The 21,834-nt window shown below is 37.5% G+C and overlaps 1 protein-coding gene across 2 annotated transcripts in view; it reads left to right on the top strand.

The window, feature by feature from the left end:
- Positions 1-21,834, top strand: part of ZNF407 (zinc finger protein 407) — a 334,136-nt gene that overhangs the window by 203,923 nt on the left and 108,379 nt on the right. For both annotated transcript variants that reach the window (XM_085220678.1, XM_085220677.1), the window contains 2 exons: positions 1,587-1,670; positions 10,158-10,278. In XM_085220678.1, the coding sequence (XP_085076804.1) occupies positions 1,587-1,670; positions 10,158-10,278 (205 nt within the window). The remainder of the gene's footprint in view (positions 1-1,586; positions 1,671-10,157; positions 10,279-21,834) is intronic.

Here is a 21,834-nt window from a genome sequence, read left to right as displayed (position 1 = left end):
ATAGTTTGCCTTATTCTGAAGCAGAACTGAACGTGTGCCAATCTTATTTCATAGCCTAGCTACCTGGTAGAGGCTTTAAGATCCCATTTTAGTGGCAGGGTTTGGGCTGCCTTGGAAATCTGGAAAGACTTGCCCAGGTTCCCTGTGCTGCACTGGCTCTGGTGGGGAGTTGATTTCTCAGGGCCAGGGTCAGGGATGGGGAGAGAGGTTGGTCCCTGCTGTGTCCTTGGGGAGTCGACTCACTCCTGAGATGGGATCCTGCTTACATTAACACCACCTGAAGTTAACTGGGACACAGTGCTTTCCAGAGAGTCCATGTATTAGCATGGCTGGGAATAAATGACATGGAGATTTCCAGCCCCTCTATCTACACACGAGGAGGACTTGGCAATTTGACACCTGGCCCTTTAAACCAGTCATGTTTTATAGGAACTGAACTGAATTTCCTTCCCCACAGGGAAGAATTTGAAGGAATGAGTTCAGCGTCATTGCCCCATCAGTCCCTTCTCAAGTGTTGCTGAGAGAGGAGACAATTTGTCTCCAAATGACTAATGTGAATTTTTTCTGAAAAATATTTTTAAAATTTCTATCTTATCTGAGGTTACTGAGTCCATATCTGAGGATAGCAAGGTAAACCCACAGTGATATTCCATGTGACTTTAATGGGATGAAATTGCCTTGCATGTTAGTACATACTGAATAAAAATATTCCTGTGAAATGATATGCTGAATTTATAGCCAACAAGGCAAAATCTTATCCTCTGTAAAAGAAAAAGAAAACAAAACAAAAAAAAAAGGAAAAACACCCCTAAACTAAAAACAGAGCATTTACATACTTTTAATGAGGAGTGAGCTTGCCAAGATCTCTCAAATTGTTGCAGAGGTTTGGAATGAGGAATTATCATTTGAAGATGAACAGTATGAGTTGTGCTGCAATTTCAGCAGCAATCCCCAGACCTGTTTTCTTTATGTCATGAAAACTTTAGAAACAGAAATGGTACTGAATTGCCACTGGTACTGAATAATGTGGCTTTTATTGTTGCCTGGGCTTTTCAATATATCCAAGAAAATAATTTAATACTTACTAATAAATAGAAGGTAACTAAAGATGACTGTGATCTACTCTGTTTAAAATTTCTCAGTATCCTTAATTTGTTAGTAAATTCAATATATTTTATTTAAGCAGAATCATATATACAGTATATTAACTTTTTTTCCAGGCAATCTTTACTCAGCACAGAAAGGCCAGATGTATGGGAATTGTAAAAAATCAGGATATGCATAAAAACTGTTCAAGTGCATAAAGCAGCCCCATCTGGAAGACATCTAACAGAAATGAAGTTGTACAAAACCATTCCATTGATAATAAAGCTAATTTTTATGGGTCTGACAAGTATGTAATTATGTTCAGTGGTGCTTTTCAGATTTTATCACAGTCAATAAACCGCAGTGGTAATTTCATTCCCATTTGACATATTTACATGGAAACATTTGATTGGAGGAATTAGTAACCCTGAAAGCCTTGATAGATATGTTTTAATGATCTGTGACCTCCGCAGTCCCTCATCTGTTTATTGTTGCAACAGGCGAGAAGTCGTTCCTCTGTGACCTTTGTGGCTTTGCCGGCGGGACACGTCATGCCCTCACCAAGCATCGGAGGCAGCACACAGGTCAGTAAGGCTGCCTTTACTCCTTGCTATATTTTCTCTGCGCTGGGGAGTAAAGCAAGTGGAGTGGCACACTACAGCACAAATAATACATCGGTTCATTGTTTACTTTATTTTTTGTTGTTGTTTTTGTAAAATCTATGTCTCGAAGATGTGCATCGCTGTGAGTTCGAGTAACTGCTTTTGGGGGAGGAGAAGGGGGTATTTTTGTTGTTTTTCTTAAGGAAAGTAAAATTGTAAAGACTGCCTTTCTTCTTTAAATGAATGCTAAGTATCCTGATTTTTTTTTTCAAGGCCCAAATAGATTACCTACTGTGAAGATTTTGCAAGAGTCTGCTAGAACACCCCTGAATGAAAATTAAAGACTACATATAGATTAATCCATTATTTTGGACTGAGACATAGTTGAAAGCTAGTGTTGTTTCAGTTGTCCTTTTGTAATTTTAAGATAGTTTGTAATTAATAGCTGCGACTTCAAAAGTTATCACGTGCTTAGCATGTAAAGCAGGATTTATCCCCAGAATGAGTAAAGCTTTCCTATCACCTGGTTATAAAAATTTAATATATGATAAAATTAAATTGGATCTTAGCTTCAGAAGACCAGAGAAAGCACAAGTATTAAACATTTATTAATACATTTTACCTTAATTGTGGTTTTTAGCAGTTACTAGTAAATGTTTGATTATTTGAGTATTTTGTTCAAACAGAGACAGGAAGATCACTGCTTAAACCACTGTAGTTTTTGTCTTACTGAATAGCATGAGGATAATGTAGTATCAGGAATTGCTGTGTGAGTTAAGTGACCACTGTCTAAAGGACAGCGGAAAGAAATGGCTAACAAATGAGAAGCTGTAGTTGTTACATCATGAATTTTCCATGGGTTTTGCAAAGGAATCTCTGTGGGAGATTTTATTATGTCCCTGAGTAAACTAATCTGGATTCAGGACATATACCATCAAAATGCATAATTTCCTGGAGAGCAGCTACTCTCTTTCTTGAGAGCCTGAAGCCATTCTTTTTATCCTGTTTTCAGTTTATTAAGGCAACCATATTTGGAGGAAAATCTGATGCTCACAGAAAGGTGGGGTTTTGCCATGCTATCTGGAAATACCTTCAAGTGGATTTTCTCTCTATATAAAAACTAGAGAAGGCCAAATTTTGTCTGTATTTCTAAGTAGGAACCATACTTTAGAATTTTTTTTTCTGATAATAAAGAATGTACAATACTGACAGTACTACCACAGTCAGTTCCCATCCACTGTGGCATATTTGTGTTATTGAAATGTTCTGTTACGTTTAGTAAATATAATAGGTTTTGTGTTAATACACTCCATGAATGGCATTGAGCAATTGCAACCCCTGGAGTAAAGTTGTATGCTTCAGTTATAAAAAATAGTTTCTGTTTTTTCTGGAACTTTGAAGAATTTTCACATTGACTAAGTTTATCAGATCTGGGTTTGGAATGAAAGTGATTTTTTTTTTATTTTTTATTTTTTTTGTAAATAGAAATAAATCATTGTTTTCAATTGGATGGGAACTATCCTTTGGTTTTTCATGACATGCTCTGGTACACTGGAATTGTGTCTACATGTAGGACTCATCGTCAGTGCAGGCACACAGATGGTAAACAAAGATTTCAGCATGGAAAGTGGAAGAAAGGGATACTGTTGTCTTACTCTTCTTCTGTTTGCCTATTATGAAAGTGCAGATGTGGTTTATAAAAAACGTCTTTATCGTAGGTTATATACTTATGGGTTTATATCAATAGGTCACAAGCCATTTAAAAAAAAAAAGTATTTCTTGGTTGTGTGTAGTTATGCTGAAAAAATGGTATGCTCCTCATGACAAGCTGTCTGCATCCTGGATGGCATTTTGCCCTTCTTTTGCCAGTGTGGCAAGGCCTTTTGTGCTGTGATCATAGGGATTCACAGGTTATAGATCACAAAGCTTGCATCTAGCAGGCATAACTTTATATTTTATGTCAGGACTGGAGAGTCGTTATTACTTTGCTATTAACTTTACACTATACAGGACAGTATCTCAGTGGCAGAGGGATCTATCTTTTTGGCATTTATCTGCCTCTGTGGCACAAACAATCATAGATGATTCTTTAGCAGAAAAATTATCTGTAGCTTCTATTTGTTTCAAGGAGAATGACACAATCCACCTTTGCCTGCACTGTTGCACTTGCATGAGTTCCCTTGCATTTTCATCCAGTGCACAACTTTATATCAGTTCTTAGCTCTTTGTACCTGTATTTTTTCTTCTGTGTCCCCACTTGACACAATTTTCCCTGAGCAGAATGCCAAAGCAAATTACAGTCAGCTTTGAAAGGGATAGGTATCAAAAATGGTCTAAATGGCTTAAATAATTCCCTACTGTAACACAAACTGTCGAGGGGGCTGACAGAGAATATCTTCCAATCCAAGATTTACTTCTATCACCTGTCAGAGACCCTTGATTCAAGGGCAAATGAGCAAATCCTCAGAGGTAGTTGAGGAGTCTTGACCAGCTTAACAAGCCTCCTCTCGTCCCATCCTCAAGGTCTGTGGTGTCCTGACACCCCCAGAGAAACGTTCAGCTGCTCAGATAGATATTTGACACAAGAAGAAGCTGTAGAACTGGCCACTTAGATTTCTGATGCTCTTGCATCAGGGTTTTTCTTATCCTATTTTTCTCTCTTTTTAGACAAGACTATTTTTTAACAAGGTTATTTAATTCATATTTGTCCCAGTAAGAAAATCAAAATCCACCTAAAGATACAAAGATAAATAATTTTGCAAATTTTAGTGTTGGCAGACTTTGGAATAAGTTTTAATTCTACAACGAATTTGAACAATCGTCTGAATTATGTAATAAAAATGCACATATACTCTCTACATTATCCACCAAAAAGATGCATGAAGCAAACATACTGTATCACCTAATTTGAGTAGATACTTCACCTTAATCACCATAATAAGAAATGACATGAAAGGAAAAAAAAAAGAAAAGAAAAAGAAAAAAATATTTCTGTCTCAAAATGCAAACGAGAAAACTTTTAATTTTTAAAGTTCTTGCTACTGTTCCTCTCTCTTCCTTTCTCTTCCATCCAGCATCACAGTACTTTTCGCTTTGTCTATATTTTTCCTAATAAACTTTGATTTTCTGCTGGAATATCTGGCTTACTCCAACTGTGCTGATCAGTCATAAGCTGTGTTCTGTTACGTGCAACTTACTTTTTTATGTTAGTTAGCACACCTGCACATTGAAAAGAAAAAAAATCAAAAAAACCCAACCATATTCATTTTCTACACAATGGCAGACTACATTTGCTTCTCAGTTGTTTATGGTGGCAACTTCCTGGGAATCGTAGAAGTCCACAGTGGTACAGTGTTAGAGATTATGCAGGCTCACCGACCACAGAAGCTCTGTGAGACCTACTGTGAACCTATAGAAATGTTTAAGCAGACTGTTTCTTTGTTCAGATATTTTCATAACTTTCTGAAGATGGTGGCTTACATTATTCAGATCTCTATATGATCGATTCTGCTCAGTCATTTGTAAGTCAATATCATAAAGAAAGAAAATTTAATAATATATGCATTTTTATCCCAATGAGTGACTCACTTTGGGTTTCTAACTCTCATGTGATCTGCTTTTTGACTTTAATGTGTAGTTAGATTACTCAGCATTGAATTTAATATATAATGTAGCCTCTTCCCTTCAGCTTCCCCAGTGCAGCTTAAAAAAATAAAGCTGAATACCACAGAATACGTAGCACAGTTAAGATGACTTTCTGATCTTTTCAACAAGAGGTGTAGTGAAACTTGAAGAGGATCTGTGTTGTTTTTCATTGCCATTTATGCCAACATTTTCAGCACAGTGTGGAACTTAATTCTAGCAAACTAATACCAGTAAATGACATAAAAACTTGGTATCTTAAAACTTTCTCTGTGCTTAAGTGGAATTGTCTAATAGATCATTTTTCCTCCTCTGTCTCAGCATACAGATATCAATTATTTTTTAGTATGGAATAACAGCCCCATAGCAGCCTCATCAGATAGCATAATTTGTCATTAAAAAATAAAATAAAAAAATAAATCAAGGATGTACTTCTTATTATATATCTTATCTGAGAAAAAAAATGATGACCAGAATAAAAGCAAGTATAATTTGTTTCAATATACTTCAGCCTTTATTAGCAAGCCTGTAAACACCCTTCCAGAGAACAGCCTCAACAAAACTAGAAATAGTTGGAAATAAAAAGAAGACACCTATAACCAGTAAGCAGGCAACCATAAGCATGGTCTACTTGTTCCTTAGGTCAGATAATACTTCTAGATTCTTACTGTCCTGCTTAACACATCACGTGAACGACAAATAGGATTAAAAGCAATGGTTTCCTTTTGAGACATCTGGTGTAAAATTTCTTCCATGTTACCAAGAGTCTGATTAATCACTAAAGACTTTCAAATTGACGGCTTCATTAGTGTTGTGGGTTTTTTTTCCTTCATTTTTATGAAAGTTGGACCCTCAGTAGGATGTTCATTTAACTGCTTTGTGTAATCTTTAGGTAGAAATTGTCCGGACGCTCATGACTGTAAATAAAATCTTGACTTTGCCATCCGCAAGTCAACATCTATCACCAAGATTTATAATTTCTGTTATTGTGTTATTTCACTTTTCCTCTAAAAATTACATGTTGAGAACATAACTGCACGCAGAAATTTATGAGTACATCAAGCTATGCTCTGTGTCCTAAAAAGCTCATCAAACAAGAGGTAATAGCAGGGAAAACAGGAAGGTGGAAAGAAAAAGGAAGCTGTAATTTGGGATGAAAAGACAAGATAGATGCTTAAAGAAATCAGTGCAGAATTAGAAGGATACATTTTCAGAGAAGCAAGAGATAAAAAAAAATACCAACTTAGTGACAATGTTTTAAAAGTAATAGAATGTGCAGAGCTGACAAGGCTAGCTGGTTAGCAGCAGGCTTAATTAGTGCCTGCTAAACACAGACCAACACTCCCCATCGTTTCACCCTTTTATTGGTTTATTTCCATATTTTGTTGGAGATGAAATTTTGTATGACTGTTGACTTAGACAATTGATATTCTTCAGAAGCTGCTCACAGTATTGTTGAAAAAGCAAAACCATTTCCTGCTTCATGACGATATGGTTAGGAATCATGTTTTCTTTAAGTGCTTATGTGAAAACCTAAATAATGACAAAGAAATGATATAGGGTCTTTAATTTTGGTATATATGCCCTTCATTCTTTTCCCATAGAGCTTCTTTACCACTAGGACAGTCTGGGGCGCCTGTCTTTCTCTTTCATGGGTTTAATATTGATAAATTAGAGGTGATGAGGCATGAAGAAGTTTTCTGTACTGGTACAGGATGGTGGCCAGTTTGTCCTTATTGTCACATTTTAGATACAATATTTTATAATTATTATACATTTATGTATAATATGTATATTTATGTACATTTTATATTGTTTTTCATAGAATCATAGAATGGTTTGGGTTGGAAGGGACCTTTAAGTTCCAACCCCTCTGCTATATGCAGGGACCAGGTTGCTCAAAGCCTCATCCAGCCTGGCCTTCAGTGCTTTCAAGGAGAGGGCATCCCCAACCTCACTGGGCAACCTGCTCTAGTGTCTCACCATCCTCACAGTAAAGAATTTGTTCATGATATCTAGTTTAAATCTACCCTCTTCCAGTTTAAAGCCATTTCCCCTTGTCCTGTCACTACCTGCCCTTATAAAAAGTCCCTCCCCAGCTTTCCTGGAAGCCTCTTCAGGTACCGGAAGGCTGCTATAAGGGCCCCCAGAGCCTTCTCTTCTTCTAGTCATTTTAGGATTTCTATTATTTTAATTTTGTATTAATTATATCCTTTCCTGGGGGTGATTGAGAATCCTTCTGGAACGTTTCATGGCAGCCAGTATAAAAATCAAATTATGTTTGTTACCTGAAATGTCTGAAGGTAGGAATGGGAGTAGGAAAATCAGGACACAGGCTGATAGAGAACATTCTCTCCTAAAGATAGCAGAGAAAAAGAAAATAAGTAGCAGAAAGTACTGCTGCTGCAGCTCTTCAGAACACTCCTCATCCCCAAATCAAAGAAATACCCATAATCTTCTTTTAGACTTTTTCTAGTGTATATAACAACCTGGTTAATTTTTTTTTTTTTTGTATGAATAAATACCTTTCCCCTTGTGCAGCTGCTAAGAATTATCAGCCATGCTAGGCAGTCATTTTTTTTCCCCAGTTTGGTCAGCTTCTGTTATGTAGTGCTGCTGTGATGTATTTTCTGTCAGGTTAAATTTATACGTCGTCCACTTGACAGGAGCAGTTAGCCACAAGGATTTCCTAAGGAGAAATTTCCTGGAGCGCTAAGGAAGGATTATCATTTTTCTTCTGGTCACTATGGACTTTCTAGGCCCTCCTAGCTTCATGGGTCCTCACTCATCTGTCAGCTCAACTGGCACGGCTCAGCACAGCGGCAGGCCTTCCCCAGCACATCTTCCACCAAATGGCAAACTAAAATTCCCCTCTTAGTTCAGACCTGGTTTTTAGCAAGGGTGCAAGGTTGCAAGCTGCAAATGCATTTTAAATTAAGTAATTTAAAATAAGCACCAGTGCTACTTAAAAAACTTATAGCTTTACTACTTGGACTTCAAAATGTTACTATCTTCAATACTATAAAGTAAAATAAATCAGACACACAAAATAGTAAGTTCAAGAACAGGTTGTGTTGCTAGGGTGTCTGCAGCCTCCTAGAGAGTTCAGTTGAAGATGAAGCCAACTCCATACAAGCTGCTGAAAGAATCAGTTTCTCCAGAGCTGAGGGTTAGCGTCTGAAAAGAAAACTCCATTTAGGGCAGAAGAACCTGCTTTATGGCAGACTCAATTCATCCAGCGTAGAGACTTCTGCATTGTTTCCTGCCCCTTCACCTTTCCTTGTGCCATGAAACAGTAAGTGAAAAACAGTAGTTGAAATTCTCTGCAGTAGCTGTGAGAAGCAATTATTCCAACTGTTTATGGAGCTTTCAGAAGCTGCTCCATTGTCCTTACAGGCTTTCCAGGCCTTGAATTTCCTTTTCCCTTTGGAGGGGAAGGAGAAAAAAAAGCACTCTCCAAGAATGAGAAATACAGATTTCTGTGTCTTCTCAGAATTCTGGCAAAATTTCCTTGGAAGTCTTGATTGTTTCGTGCTTCAACCACAATTGAAAAGTCTAGCTTGGAGGCATGGCCATTTAGGAGTAACCTTTTGCTTGTGATGGGACCGCTGGTGGTGGGTTTCCTGTTGTCACTCTGAAAACTCTAAGTTGTACCTGCTTAGAGATGTGAGGTTCAGCTTTGAAACTACCTATTCTAAACCACTGAACAGTCTGCAAGGTAAGTGTCTATCCCTAGCTGTTCTAATTAGACTTCTTAATTGGGGATGTTGATTCCTTATGTAACCTTTAAGATATAAATATTTCAGAAGACTTCCACAATAAGACCAGGATTGCTTGTGTTAGGAGCTGCCTTCTGTCTTCTGCGCACAAAAAGAAACCCGTCTTCTCTCGAAGTGGTAATTATATGTGCCTGTAAGCCACACAGAACATTTCTGGAGCAACTAGTTGGAAAAATGTGATGCAGGTGTCTGAGCTGGGCTTCACAGTATGCGTATTATCTGTCGTTGAGATTTTATCTTACTGTTCTCAGAGCGCTCCACCCCTTAACTGGAATGGAAAAATACTCTTAAAATAACTTGTAAGCTAGAATTCAGATTTTTATCTTCCTTTAATTAGTAGTCCTCTAGAAATTTCCAGTGCTGGTGCACATTCAGCAGAGATTGAATTTTAGTCTTCTGAAATTTTAGTCTAGGTTTTGTTTGTTTTTGTAGGTTGTTTTTTTCATTAGCATTTCAAATCCTGCTGAAATTAGCCCACTGTTCAGAAAAGCAGAAAGGGCAGAGGAATAGAGGCAAGAGAAGGATGAAGCACTGAATTCTGGTTCATGTTTTCAGTTCTGGGTTATGTATGAAAAATGGAGGAGCAGAGATTAAAAACACCCACGAATGTTTCTTCTAAGAGGTGTTCTTTTCTGAGGACTGAATGTGTGCTCTGGACTGATTTCTCACCTGTCTCCAAAAGCATTGCTTTTTAGGCTGTGAGTGACCCATCTTCAACAGAAGATGCACGATGAGAGAAGGGCCTGCCTCTAGGTGAAGATGTTTTTATGGCACATGGCCTGTGTAACATGTTTACCCTGTTTCAGTGCAGTTCTTTCTCATCTTTTTGCTGCTGTCACACCACATGGGAATTCAGCCAGTTACTAATGTATATGATATAGCAAAAGCAGTATTTTGTCATTAATGCATTCTGTTTGGAAACGTATTTTGTATTTGCTGTTGTGATATGAACTAAAATCTGTCCCAAGAGGTTCTCAAAAAATTAGATTTGTTTGCCTTTTTTGTTGATAAAAGATCATAATACAAATCTTCTTTTATCACTTTCCAGGAGAGAAACCGTTCAAATGTGATGAGTGCAACTTTGCTTCTACAACACAATCGCATCTGACACGACATAAGCGTGTCCATACTGGAGAAAAGCCTTACAGATGTCCCTGGTGTGACTACAGGTAATGAGTCATTAACTAAAGCATGATGAGAGAAGGGTTAAGGTGATCAGGCGAGGTTCATTTGAAGTCACCAATAAAAATATATTGCCATTAAAACACCATCAGGGCAACGGTAATTGCATATTAAATGAGGAGCTAAATTTAAAAACTTAGTCTTCAGTATTTAAGTATTACTTTATAAAGAAAAACAAATGATGGGAAACCTTTTAGTGGTAACACTGCAGTGTTGAGTGTTTGTTTCACAGCTGCTCTAGTGCCTGTTAGAATTCTCCACGGTAAGACCACTTATCTGCACTGCCTTTTCAAATCAGTTGCAATTTTGAAATTTTTTCGGTTGAGTTGCAACCATTTCACCAAGACAGGAAAAGTCCCCTAAAAAGATTAGTAACCTCAGTACTCATCAGACTTTTACTACAGTTAGAAGCAACTGGAGCTAGTAAAAAGTACTGCAGTACTTCTTCTGATTCAGTTTTCCTTCACTTTGCCAGCCAAGCTGATTGGATGAGAGTGGCTGTAGCGTGGTTGCATGGCAAAGTCTCCTTTGTTACACCACAAAACCCCACTCTGTTAGGACAGTAGATTTGGTTATCAAAAATCACATGAATGAACAGTTAAGAATACTTGCTGTGCTCAATCCGTGTGTCTTTTTTCTTTTGTTCATGATAGACTAGTTTATAATGATCTCATCTTGCTTCATAAGTAATTATTTAGTTTTCTTGAACATCTACAGTCTTTAATACCTCGCAGTGAGGTGGATAGTGCATGTGTATTATAATACATAGAAGCCAGTTTATGAGAATTGATGTTCAAATACTTTCTAAAAAAATTGGTATCTTATTTGATAAGTGGCATATGACTATGTAATTAGATGCATGTGCTGTGATGCATACACACAAGAGAAGAAAGTTAAATATCTGATTACACCACTGAGCATTTTTTATTTTCTTTTAATGCTGAGCATACAACTGTAATATTCTTTTAGTGTAAGTTTTAATGTACTTTCCTAAAACAAGATTATTTAACAAAGGCTAGCCACTCTTGCAATACGTGGTTTCAGAGTATTTATGAGCCTCTTAAAAGAAAGCTTCTGTACAGAAAGCTTCTGCAGCAATCATACTGTTTCTCCACAGAAATTTTTGTTGGTTTGTGCATATTATGTGAATGTATTACAAACTCTTCCTGTTGATCTCCCATTAAGTTACTGCCTAGAACTGTAAAGAACTGTGTTTGATGACCTGGGGGTTGACTTCCATTTATGTGCTTCTTCCTTAAGGTATCACCCCTCCCCCCTTTTTATTTCCTCCACAAATAGAGTTTTTCTCTTGGCTTCAGTAAGTTCTTTAAGAAGGATAAGTGTTTTTGTATTTGTCAGAGTGGTTATGTTAAAAGACCTGCTTTGAAAGAAGCAAGAGCTTGTAAAGCAACAGCATGGCATGATCTGCAGCAATGAAGGTAAAAGGAGTGCTGTCTCTTTTAGACTGCATGTTTGAGAAGGCCTAATCTTGTAGTCATCTACTTTTATGAGCCATCCTGGTTAGGAGCAATACCTTTATTACAGAATGAGGTAGAGATGGGTTATGCTTTTGTGAGCTTCTGACGTGGGGACACTGCAGTATGGGGACATCATGGGTATGAATCGAAGCTTGCAGTTTGAAGTTTTTTACACTCACACATACTGAGTGGATGCAGCTCCCTTGCTCAGTATGGCAAAATAACTTTAATACTCCATTTAGTGAAAGACAAGAATTTTTTTTTCTTCAGATGTACACTCTTCTGCACGGGATAGAAATTTCAAGAAATGACAGGATTTTATGTTTTATTATACTGGATGTTATTAGAGATGAAGCAAACATAACCCACCCATTTTATTAGTATTAACAAGAAATCTGTAAAACCCCCTGCCTCTCTATTATTGAAAAATAAATGTTTCATGATAATAGGATGCTAGTTTCCATTCACCATAGGCCAATTGTGACTTTTTGGAGGCAGGTCTCTACAGATACCAGCTGATGCAGTTTTGATTCTGCAGGAAACTTGTTCTGAGCTCAGTTGAAAAACATCTGGCAGGGATGCAGCAGTGAGAGCTGTTCTGCTGCTGCTGCATACTCACAGAGTGGTGAGGCTGTGTAGCTGCGAAGTGCCAGTGAGGGGCTGCTGTATTTATTAGCCCAGCAGTCCTGCTTTTGCCTGCCAGTTTCCACAGTCCTGGGATATTAGCCAGCCTTGTTGGCAAGTATGTTTTATGTGCTCTATCCACCTCTTTCATTTTTTCTCTCTTGTTTTTGTTTTATTGTATTTTTAAGGGGCTTACATGTTGCCTCCTTGTCAATTTGCCTCCTTGTCAACCCAGACAGTACTGTCTATTTTCCCGAAGAGGTATTAGCAGCTCTGTAAATAGTGTCCTTCGCACCAGTTCAGCAGATTGTACTTACTCTTGTGAATGTCACCTACAGAAACATGAAATCAAGATTTTAAATTCTGCTGACCTCGTGATAAAATTCACCCCTGTGTCTAGAGACTGAGCTCTCACTTTGGTGACTTCAGCTCAGCCCGTGTGAGGAGAGTTCATCCAGGCTATTTCAGATGTTGCTGTTTAGTGCTGCTTGGCAACTGCAGGCTCTTTAATGAGCTTTCTAGTTTCAGTGAGAGCAATATTCCTTATTTTGTGTGTGGATCTGGGGCAGAGTCTTGTTGGCACTATCACAGTGTCTCCTTTCACTGGGAAGTGGAGTGAGCTCTGTATGCCATAGAGTAGTTTGGTACTCTTGATTAAACAATCTCCGTATACAAGATATTGTAATTACTCTTGTCCAGCTCATCGGTGTTCAGAGGGCTTATAGAGGTTGCTGATTTCAAGCTTTTTCATTCTTCAGGTAGAAGTGTGAGTTAGATGAGAGAAAATCTAGCGTACCTTAGCTAGAAGTACAGAAAGGCAAACTAGGAAAAGGAAAAAATTAGGAAATGCTATGAAATTCTGAATCATTTGTGACTATACAGGCTCCTATGACTTCTTTCTTAGCTGTAAAAACTAAAGTGAGATAGATTGTAATATACTTTGGGAAAAAGGATTCTGGCTGTATGGAACAGAAAAGGGAATTTGTTCCCTATATAACTTGCAGCATGGGAAAGTCTTTTCTTAACCAGGAAAAGACATGAATGGTTTTCCCAAGTGAATAATAAATCAATCCAAGGTTTCTATCACACAGATTTCATACTCTCAGTAACATGCATATTCTCAAAAAGGAAATGGGAAATTTTGGTCATTTTATTTCATTGAGTTGCTTTTATAACCTCTGTTTATGAGTGTAAGTAAATGTTCCTGCACAACTGATTTCTTTCACCTCTATTTTTGTATTCAAAGTGCTTAGTATTTATTTTTACCTAAATCTTTAGTATACTGCTAACGAAAAAACTTTTGCTTCTCTCTATAGCAGTATGCCACTTCTATTAATGGTTATAATTACAAGTTATATTTTCAGGCTGGTTTTTAAAATACAATTCTTTTTAAAGGGAGAAAAAAGTATATAATAAAATGTTGATTGTTAAAAGTTTTAACTTTTGTTTTTTTCACATTTATATTTTAAAACCAGCTTCATCCTACTTAGACTTAAAAAAAAATAAAAAGAAGCACATTTTTACCTTGCATTTACTTTTTCAAATCAGTGTGTTTCTATATTCCTTGGCAGTGTGCTTCATCACGCAAAAATATTCATTCACTCCTAATTAAAGTTCTCTGCAATTTTATAATATGGAATTGGTCTCATAGGGCCCTACACAACCATTATATATGCAATGCATATTTTATATTTCTGAGTCGTTTACAAAAGATGTGTTATGTGGCTAAACTTTTTAGATTGCATGGTCCAAGAGTAATACTGTCAAAAATGCTGTTTGCATTTTATTATGGGAACAATAAGAAGTGAAGTCATACGGCCTCATGAAACTGAATAATGTCGGTGGACTTCAACGAATTTCTGAAGCTGTTGGTTGTATATTATATATCCAGACTTTTAATTTAAAAATCTGCGATACATTCAGGGACCTGACTTTAACCTGATTTCAGAAGTGCTAAACTCCTCTACATCCAGTGATGTCAATGAAAGATGCCGATATACAGCATTTTCAAAAATTAAGCAAGTTTTGTGCCTGTGTCTATAGCAAAGACTTCATCAGGAATGAAGAGTCTCATTTTAGTTATACGTTAGGCTTGAAATATAAGTCTGTCTAAGTATATACTAATTTTCCATGTAAGTATCAGAGCTTCTTAGGCAAATAATAGCTGACGTTCAAGTGTGAGTGAGGGAGGTATTTAAGTACAAAATGGGTTTGGATTATTTTGTTGTGGGGTTCGGCCTCAACCTTTAATTGAAATTTGTTCAGCATTGAGGACAATCACCAGCTTAGTTTCGTGTTACGGAAACAGTACTGCTACTTTCAACCATGAGGCTGTGGGACAGGTATACATACTCCACACCATCTCTGTGCTGTAATTAAAGTAAATGTCTCTCGTTTCTCTGAGACTCTGCCGCATGGTTTAATTTTGCATGGAGTACCTGCAGTGGTGAGAGGAAGAAAGGAATGGAGGACAGCATCCAGGGGAATGGTGATGTTTTGCAGTCAGAGATAAGAGGGTTTAGAATCTTTATAAATCAAACAGCCAGGCCAGCAAAACAGCATGAATTCCATAAATGCAGCATTCTGTAAAGTATATGACTTGTGAAGGATGCCTTACAAGGCTGAGAATAAATAGCATACATTTTTAATATAATTATGTAAACTAAAATAAATATTTTACATTTATTATGCATAATAAAATAATTAGACAACGCTCTGCAAGGGATTATGGCATCTGAAATTCCAAGTGCAGAAGGATTCATTGCGTACTGTGAGCGGCGGCGGCAGCATGACTTAGGGGAGCGGCTCCACAGGGGCCACTTTTCTTTTTTTGGACAGCATCCCCTGGGAGTTCCTATTTCCCTCTAACTTACAGTATATGTTCATAAGACGTAAAGACCGGTTTATAATACTCACCGAGATTTGTACCTAAGTCACAAGAATGTGCAAAGTAAGTGTTTTTTCACCGTTTATTTTGGTGAATTTAATAACCTTTAGTTGTCTTGATATCACTGCATCAGCTGCATGCTATTCCCTGGTTATATCAAGGATAACGAGAGACCACTTTAAATGCTGAGGTAACGGTATGCACTTATTCACAGCAAAGCTTTTACATAAAATGATGAAACACTGTATTTATCATTCAGATGTTAACATTAATATGCACTGTTTTCCAGTGAAATTTTATATGCGTGCGCAGGAAATAAGGAGGTTATACAGCTGTATGGAGCGTTAGGTTGATGAGGATGCTGAGCGGCAGCCACCACTTCACTATGAAAGAACACTTCTTTGCATTCCACAGAGGCAGAATTGGGCAAAAATATACTTATACTTCATACTAAAAAGAATCTGCAATAACGCGTGTATCTAACAGAGCGTACTGGGCTTTCAGGAAGCATTTAAGCTGCCTTTGTGATCCAGAGCAGGAGTTGAGGCTATCCAGTGCACTGTGCTAGCAGCCTTATAAACAAGTGAAGATGAAAGTTTAGAGAGAACTTCTGTCAGTGCATGGGCGCAGTGCCCAGATGCAAACTCCTACGAGTATTGTTCAGCACTTACTTTTTAGTAAACATTCAGATAAAATATTTGATAGTGTTCCTATTAATCTGGAATAAAATATACTGTAGCATTGAAGGCTATAAAAGAAAAAGTCTGAAAAAAATCCTAGAGATACAAAGGGTATTATTCCCTTTATGATGTTTCTGTTACTCAAGAAAACTTTTCTTATTCACCTTAGCTATAGCAGATAAAGACTTAAGCTCTACAGAAACAATTTCAGGATTTCTTTTAGTAGTTACTGTCTCCCCTTGCTGCTCACTTTGGTCTTTGGCTCTAAACTCTTCTCATGAGGCCTCTCCCCTGCTGAACTGATGCATCCTTTTTTGGATCGAAGCCCAACAACCTTACCCCAAAGCCTGAAGTATTTGGTGTCTTGAAAATATGAATAAGAGCACTTCATGCAGTGGACAGGTTAATCTAATAGCTTCTGCCACTGCATTTTATCTTCTCTCTGTCTTCACACGTCTTTTTCCCTATTCAATGTAATCACTGTCTTCTCTCTTTCTTCTTAAGGAACATAAATATGTTAAAATAAATATACCCATATTTATATTTAATAAATAGTTAATGTTTATAAATCTGGAAAACCTGCATGTAATTCAAAGTAAAATAATGTTCAATAGTTGTATTTTGATAGTAAATCGAATTTGGGTGTTAAACTCGAGATGAATGGCAAGCTATGGTCTTACTGTAGCTTTCAGCAAGAAAGACTTCTAATTTCTTATTCTTGCAGTGGTCCTGATAAAAATGTACGGTTCTTCTTTTGTGTCTACAAATACACTTTCACTTGTTGGAATAATTTGATCTAAAGCTAATCATGGGGATCATAGGTTAATTAATATGACTCTTTTAAGTAGTTCTAAGAAAAACAAAAGTGACTATACGTGTTTTCTTCACTCATGCCTGTAAAGATAGAATTTTAGCAAACCTTAATTTTTTTTTTCCTTTTTCCATTCCTTAATCCCCATTTCAGTCATTATAAAGAGGCCACAGATATCTTCGGGTCAAGGAATTACTGTTATTGCTCAGTACCTCAGTGGTAGTTATCAGTCTTTGAAAAATGTTTTGGTAGCTTTGGAAGCATCAGAGCTGAAACTCATACAGAAGTCTGTTGTGTTATGTATTGTTTATTTTCAAGGCAATATGGCTTTTACTATGTAAAAAAGTCTATATAGTAACTCTATCTTCGTAGCAACATCCCCACTGCCTCTTCCATCCCATCATATGTCACATACAAAACAAACTAAAATGTTAGGAAGTAGTAGAAAATAAATTCTGTTCAGAAGCAGTTCTAAAAAGGGTGTAGTTTAGTACAAGGGTAAGGGAAATATATTAGATATTCGCACTCTAAATACTGATACAAATGCTAAGGTAAGAATTGTTGCACAGAAGATGAAGGAAGGGCAAATAGCAGATGCTTTCCAGGGGTGACAGTGGAGTAGGGCAGCACTGAGGCTTCCAGGCACAGCACATGCCTAGTTATTTAAGTTACTTAGGTTATTTGGGTTATTTAGGTTCACTCCATTTGTTTGTTTGTTTTTTTCTTCAATCTCTCACATAATATTATCTGTATCTGAATTTTAATTCTTTAGTTTCTTTTAGAATGAGCTGTTTTAATAAGGAAAAATAATGAAGGGAAAATAAAAGCCAGAATCCAAAACATATGAAAACAATTGTCCTGTATTCTTAGATGCTGTAGGCTAAAGCTATTGCTTTTCATTTTGCATCCTCAAAGGAAAGGCGAGGTTTCTATGTGGATTACGTACAGCAAGGCTCAGTGTGTGCTTGCAGAAACAAACTTGTGCAGCACTGCTCTCCCTTTTTCCACTCACCAGGCATTCCTGTGTATTTCCCCACCTCCTTCTGCAAATGGTCTGAAATAGAAAGTGGGAACTGAACTGAATGGGAAATAGGTTCTGCTGTTCAAAGCCTAAGAGCAAATTGCTTCCTCTTCCTGAAGCAAAGAGGAGGTTGGAAAATGACTTTTGACTCTCAAAAACTGGCAGGATCTCCCCATTGCTCTCAGCAGTACGTGGTAGGTTGCTTCATGCCACAGGCCAGCTGATATACAGTCTGGTTCTGGTTTGCTTTTCTTTCTACTTAGGCAAACTGCCCAGTTCACCATGATGCCTTAATACAGCTCTGTACACGTAGCTGTGTGCTTTTAAATAGTACTTTAAAGTAGTACTTCTACTGGTGATCTTCAGCATTGCTATCTATTTATATTTCTAGTGTTGATATCATTACAAACACACATACAGAACTAGAAACTCTGTAGTTCATAATGCTGTAAACCTCTTTGTGTTATAATCTCAGAAATAGATCAAGTGGTTTCAACTGACATCATAAACCACCTAAGCTTCATCCTCCTAATTTATTGCGATACTACAAATACAATTAAAATATCCTATTTCTACTTTTATACTTATCATGTAGGTACACACTCTTTCAGTCCCTGTTCAAGCTAATTATGGGTTCTCTCTAGCAACTCCACAACTCCACAAGGAGCATCATTTATTCTCTTAGAAATGCAGTGTGGAAGATCTTCTCACCCTGAGCTTCCTCAAAGTATTTCGATTTGAAATTTTGCATGTGTCATCTACGGGACAAACAACACATTCAAATCATGTTGAAGTTCTAGAAGTTACTGAGAGCACCAAAATGAATTCTTCAGTTCTAATGATTTTTTCATTATAAAAATACATTATTTCTTAAATCTTTTTGTTACGAGCCCTTGGTAGGATACAGAGTCATTTCCATTAGTAAATGTTGGAAATACCTGCTATAGGTATATTAAAATACAAACAAGCCATTAGTGATTTGTTTTCTTTTCAGGAAGAAGGTGTGTCTTTAGGTCAAAAAGGAAATTTTTATAAATTGTTAGAGAGGATTGATTTTTAGCTTGGTTTCCCTAACTTATTCTGAGCCTTGCACCAACCATCCATCCATCTTGTGTCATATTCTTTAGTAACTTCTAAAGCTGTTGGCCAGTTTCAGTCAAAATTGACACACCACAGTAGTTGCTGAGATAATCTAAATTCTTCCACTTTTCTTGAAAGAGGTGGATGAGGAAAGAGAATCCACTGAGGAACAGACAGGCAAAATTCAGCATTCATGCCTTCTCCTTTCTTACAAACAGACTGTGTGTTGCGGCCTCGGCACCTAGCACAGCTGTTTTGTTGGCCTAATGGGAGTTTCTTGAAGGATGTGTTGGGGAGCTGCTGTTGCTGCATTGGGACATTTAGTTAACAGAGCAAGAATACATAGTAAACCATGCTTCAGTTGTTGCAGTGCTCATCCATCAATGTGTTTGAGCTCAAAATTAGCTGCTTCAACTTGTCAGGACAAATCATTTTATAAGAATGTTGAAACTTAATGGACATGTTTAAGAATAAAGAGAAAACACACAGCTATCTGTATTTTTCCTTATAAAAGAGATTATTTGGAAGGGATTTATAGCCCTGAGCTGGAGAGCATTGACTTTTTTTTTTTTTTTTTTTCAATTGGTGAGTAGGAAGAATCTTCACATTACAGACATTTCCCATACTTCTTTTCAGGTCACATGCTGATGAACTGTGATGTAACACATAGGTCTAAAGAAGAAAAGTTTGACCAAATACTAAGTGTTTTTACATGTTTTTAGTGATAACGAGCATCCACAAGTTCTCATCTCTCTGAGGGTCCAGAAGTTCTGTACCTATTTGGAATTCAGCCTTTCCCTTTAGGTGACTAAATGTGACTTTCATCACATTTTAATTTGAATTTTAATTACTCAGCCTTTAAGATTTTGATCAGTACTAATAAATTATAGCACAGTCATCTTATACAGTATTTAGTTGATTGATTTTCGTATGCTAAAATCTAGTCATTTTGAGAAGCAGTAAAAATGCTTTCAAGTAGAAGAAAGGTTTTGAAGATAAAGGATTCTGTACTGGATTTGTTCAAATCTGTGTCATACCAAAGAGGGAAGCCCTAAATCCAAGCCCTCGCTATAGCAAAGCAGGTGGCTGCTATCCATTCTGTTTGAAAAAAACAGCAACATCAAATCAGGCAATCATCCCTTATGTGCAGCCAGCGAGGGCAGCGGGGAACAGCCATGTGTTGCCTGTGGTGGTGCAAGGGATAAGGCATGTTTAGAGCATTGGCTGATGATAGCTCTATTAACGCTCTGGGTATATTTTGAAAGGTAAATATAGTATTTGTTTATTCTAGCTGAGTTCTTGTCCGGCCTCACGTGGTCTTGGCTTGCTTTTTTATATTTGAATCTCTTTTTTTTTTTTTTTTCTCAGACCACTTTACAGCATTACTTTACAGCATTCTACAGAAGAATCTTCATATTCTTTTTCTGTTCTCAAGTGCTCATTTTTAGTGTCAGTATGGCAGGGGTACTGTAACAGGAAGGATGATGGCTCAGCTTCTCTCCATCTAAGCATCTCTGTTCCATTGCTCATGTAGGAGTCAGCTCTCCCTGAAAGAAGGGCTGGATAGTGTCTGCTGTTATGGGGCTGATGCTGTAAAACAGAAGTGAAGGCAGATTGAAGTTCTGGCCTCACTGATATTAATCACATCACCTCTGTGAAGCCATGATTCTCCATCTGTCATAAAGTACATGCTTCTTAAGAGAGAAATGGAAAGCCAGGGAGTTGCTAACACTTTATGCAAGACTTTGTACCCTGAAAGATATAAATGTTAAGCTAAGCAAGTAGACTGTGGGATCAAGAACTCAAATACTCCTAGTTTCTACTTCACAGGTGGGATACTGATCCCCTGAATCGTAACATATAAAAATCTAAAGTTCAGAGCAACTGCCCCTTTCAGAATTTCTGTTTCTGTGTTCCCTGTCTACTGAGATTGCAAGTTCTTGCACAGCTAAGTGGAATGACTGAGGCATGCATGTAGCATGCATAGCCCTGGGGAGGTGGTATCTCTGCCTCAAGGTTTTTATTACACCCTTTAGGGAAGCAGGCCTTTTCTTAAAGGCCTGAACATCAGACAAGCCAAGATTCATTTAATTAATAGCAACAGTGCCATCCAAAGCTTGATTCTAATTACTACTTAGGATTTCAAGATAAGAGGACACAGAAGAAGGGCTTGGGAGCCAGCTGTTTGGATTTTGTAGGAAATTTATATAGGAATCGTAAATGATGAGAAATGGTAAAAAGAGGAATTAGAAGTTCTTTAGGCTTCTAGCTGTTCCTCGCTGTCCATTGGCAGAGGTTCAGGAAGAAAAAGTATGTGCAGGATATTTCATGCCAGCTAATACACTTTTCAGGGACTCAGGAAAATTGGATTCAGCCCTCATGAAGATAAGGGCAGCCCAAAACTCAGGATTTCTATTTCCAAGATTAGTGCCTTGATTTCTAGAAAGCTAAGGAGGTGCACCACTGCTTCCTTTTCCGGAGCAGATAGGAACCCTGATGCTTCATATAGGCTACCTACACTTTTTTTTAGAAAAAGTAAGTGCCTAATTTAAGCAAATCTTGAGACCTACATTAGGTCTTTCCTATTTCCGCTAACTGTATTTGGTAAACAGGCTTGGTTGTCTTCTAGTACTGCCAAACCCAACAGCATACCTGAATCAAACAAAATCATAGAATCGTAGACTGGCCTGGGTTGAAAAGGACCTCAACGATCACCTAGTTTCAACCCCTCTGTCCTGGGCAGAGTCGCCAACCACTAGATCAGGTTGCCCAGAGCCACATCCAGCCTGGCCTTGAATGCATCCAGGGATGGGGCATCAAAAGCTTATTTCTACCCTATATTGCAGATGCTCTGTTTTTCCTTTTGCCTGTTTTCTGAAATTTCTGAGTTGTCGTATTCTTTTCAGTATTTAGGCTGTAATGTTTCTGATTTTTCTGTTGTTCTTCCATACAATGAGTGGCA

This window comes from Meleagris gallopavo, chromosome 3 (genome assembly GCF_905368555.1).
Source record: "Meleagris gallopavo chromosome 3, MGAL_WU_HG_1.1, whole genome shotgun sequence".
NCBI lineage: Eukaryota > Metazoa > Chordata > Aves > Galliformes > Phasianidae > Meleagris > Meleagris gallopavo.
The sequence above is the reverse complement of the archived record's forward strand: the minus strand, read 5'-3'. Positions and strand labels throughout refer to the sequence as shown.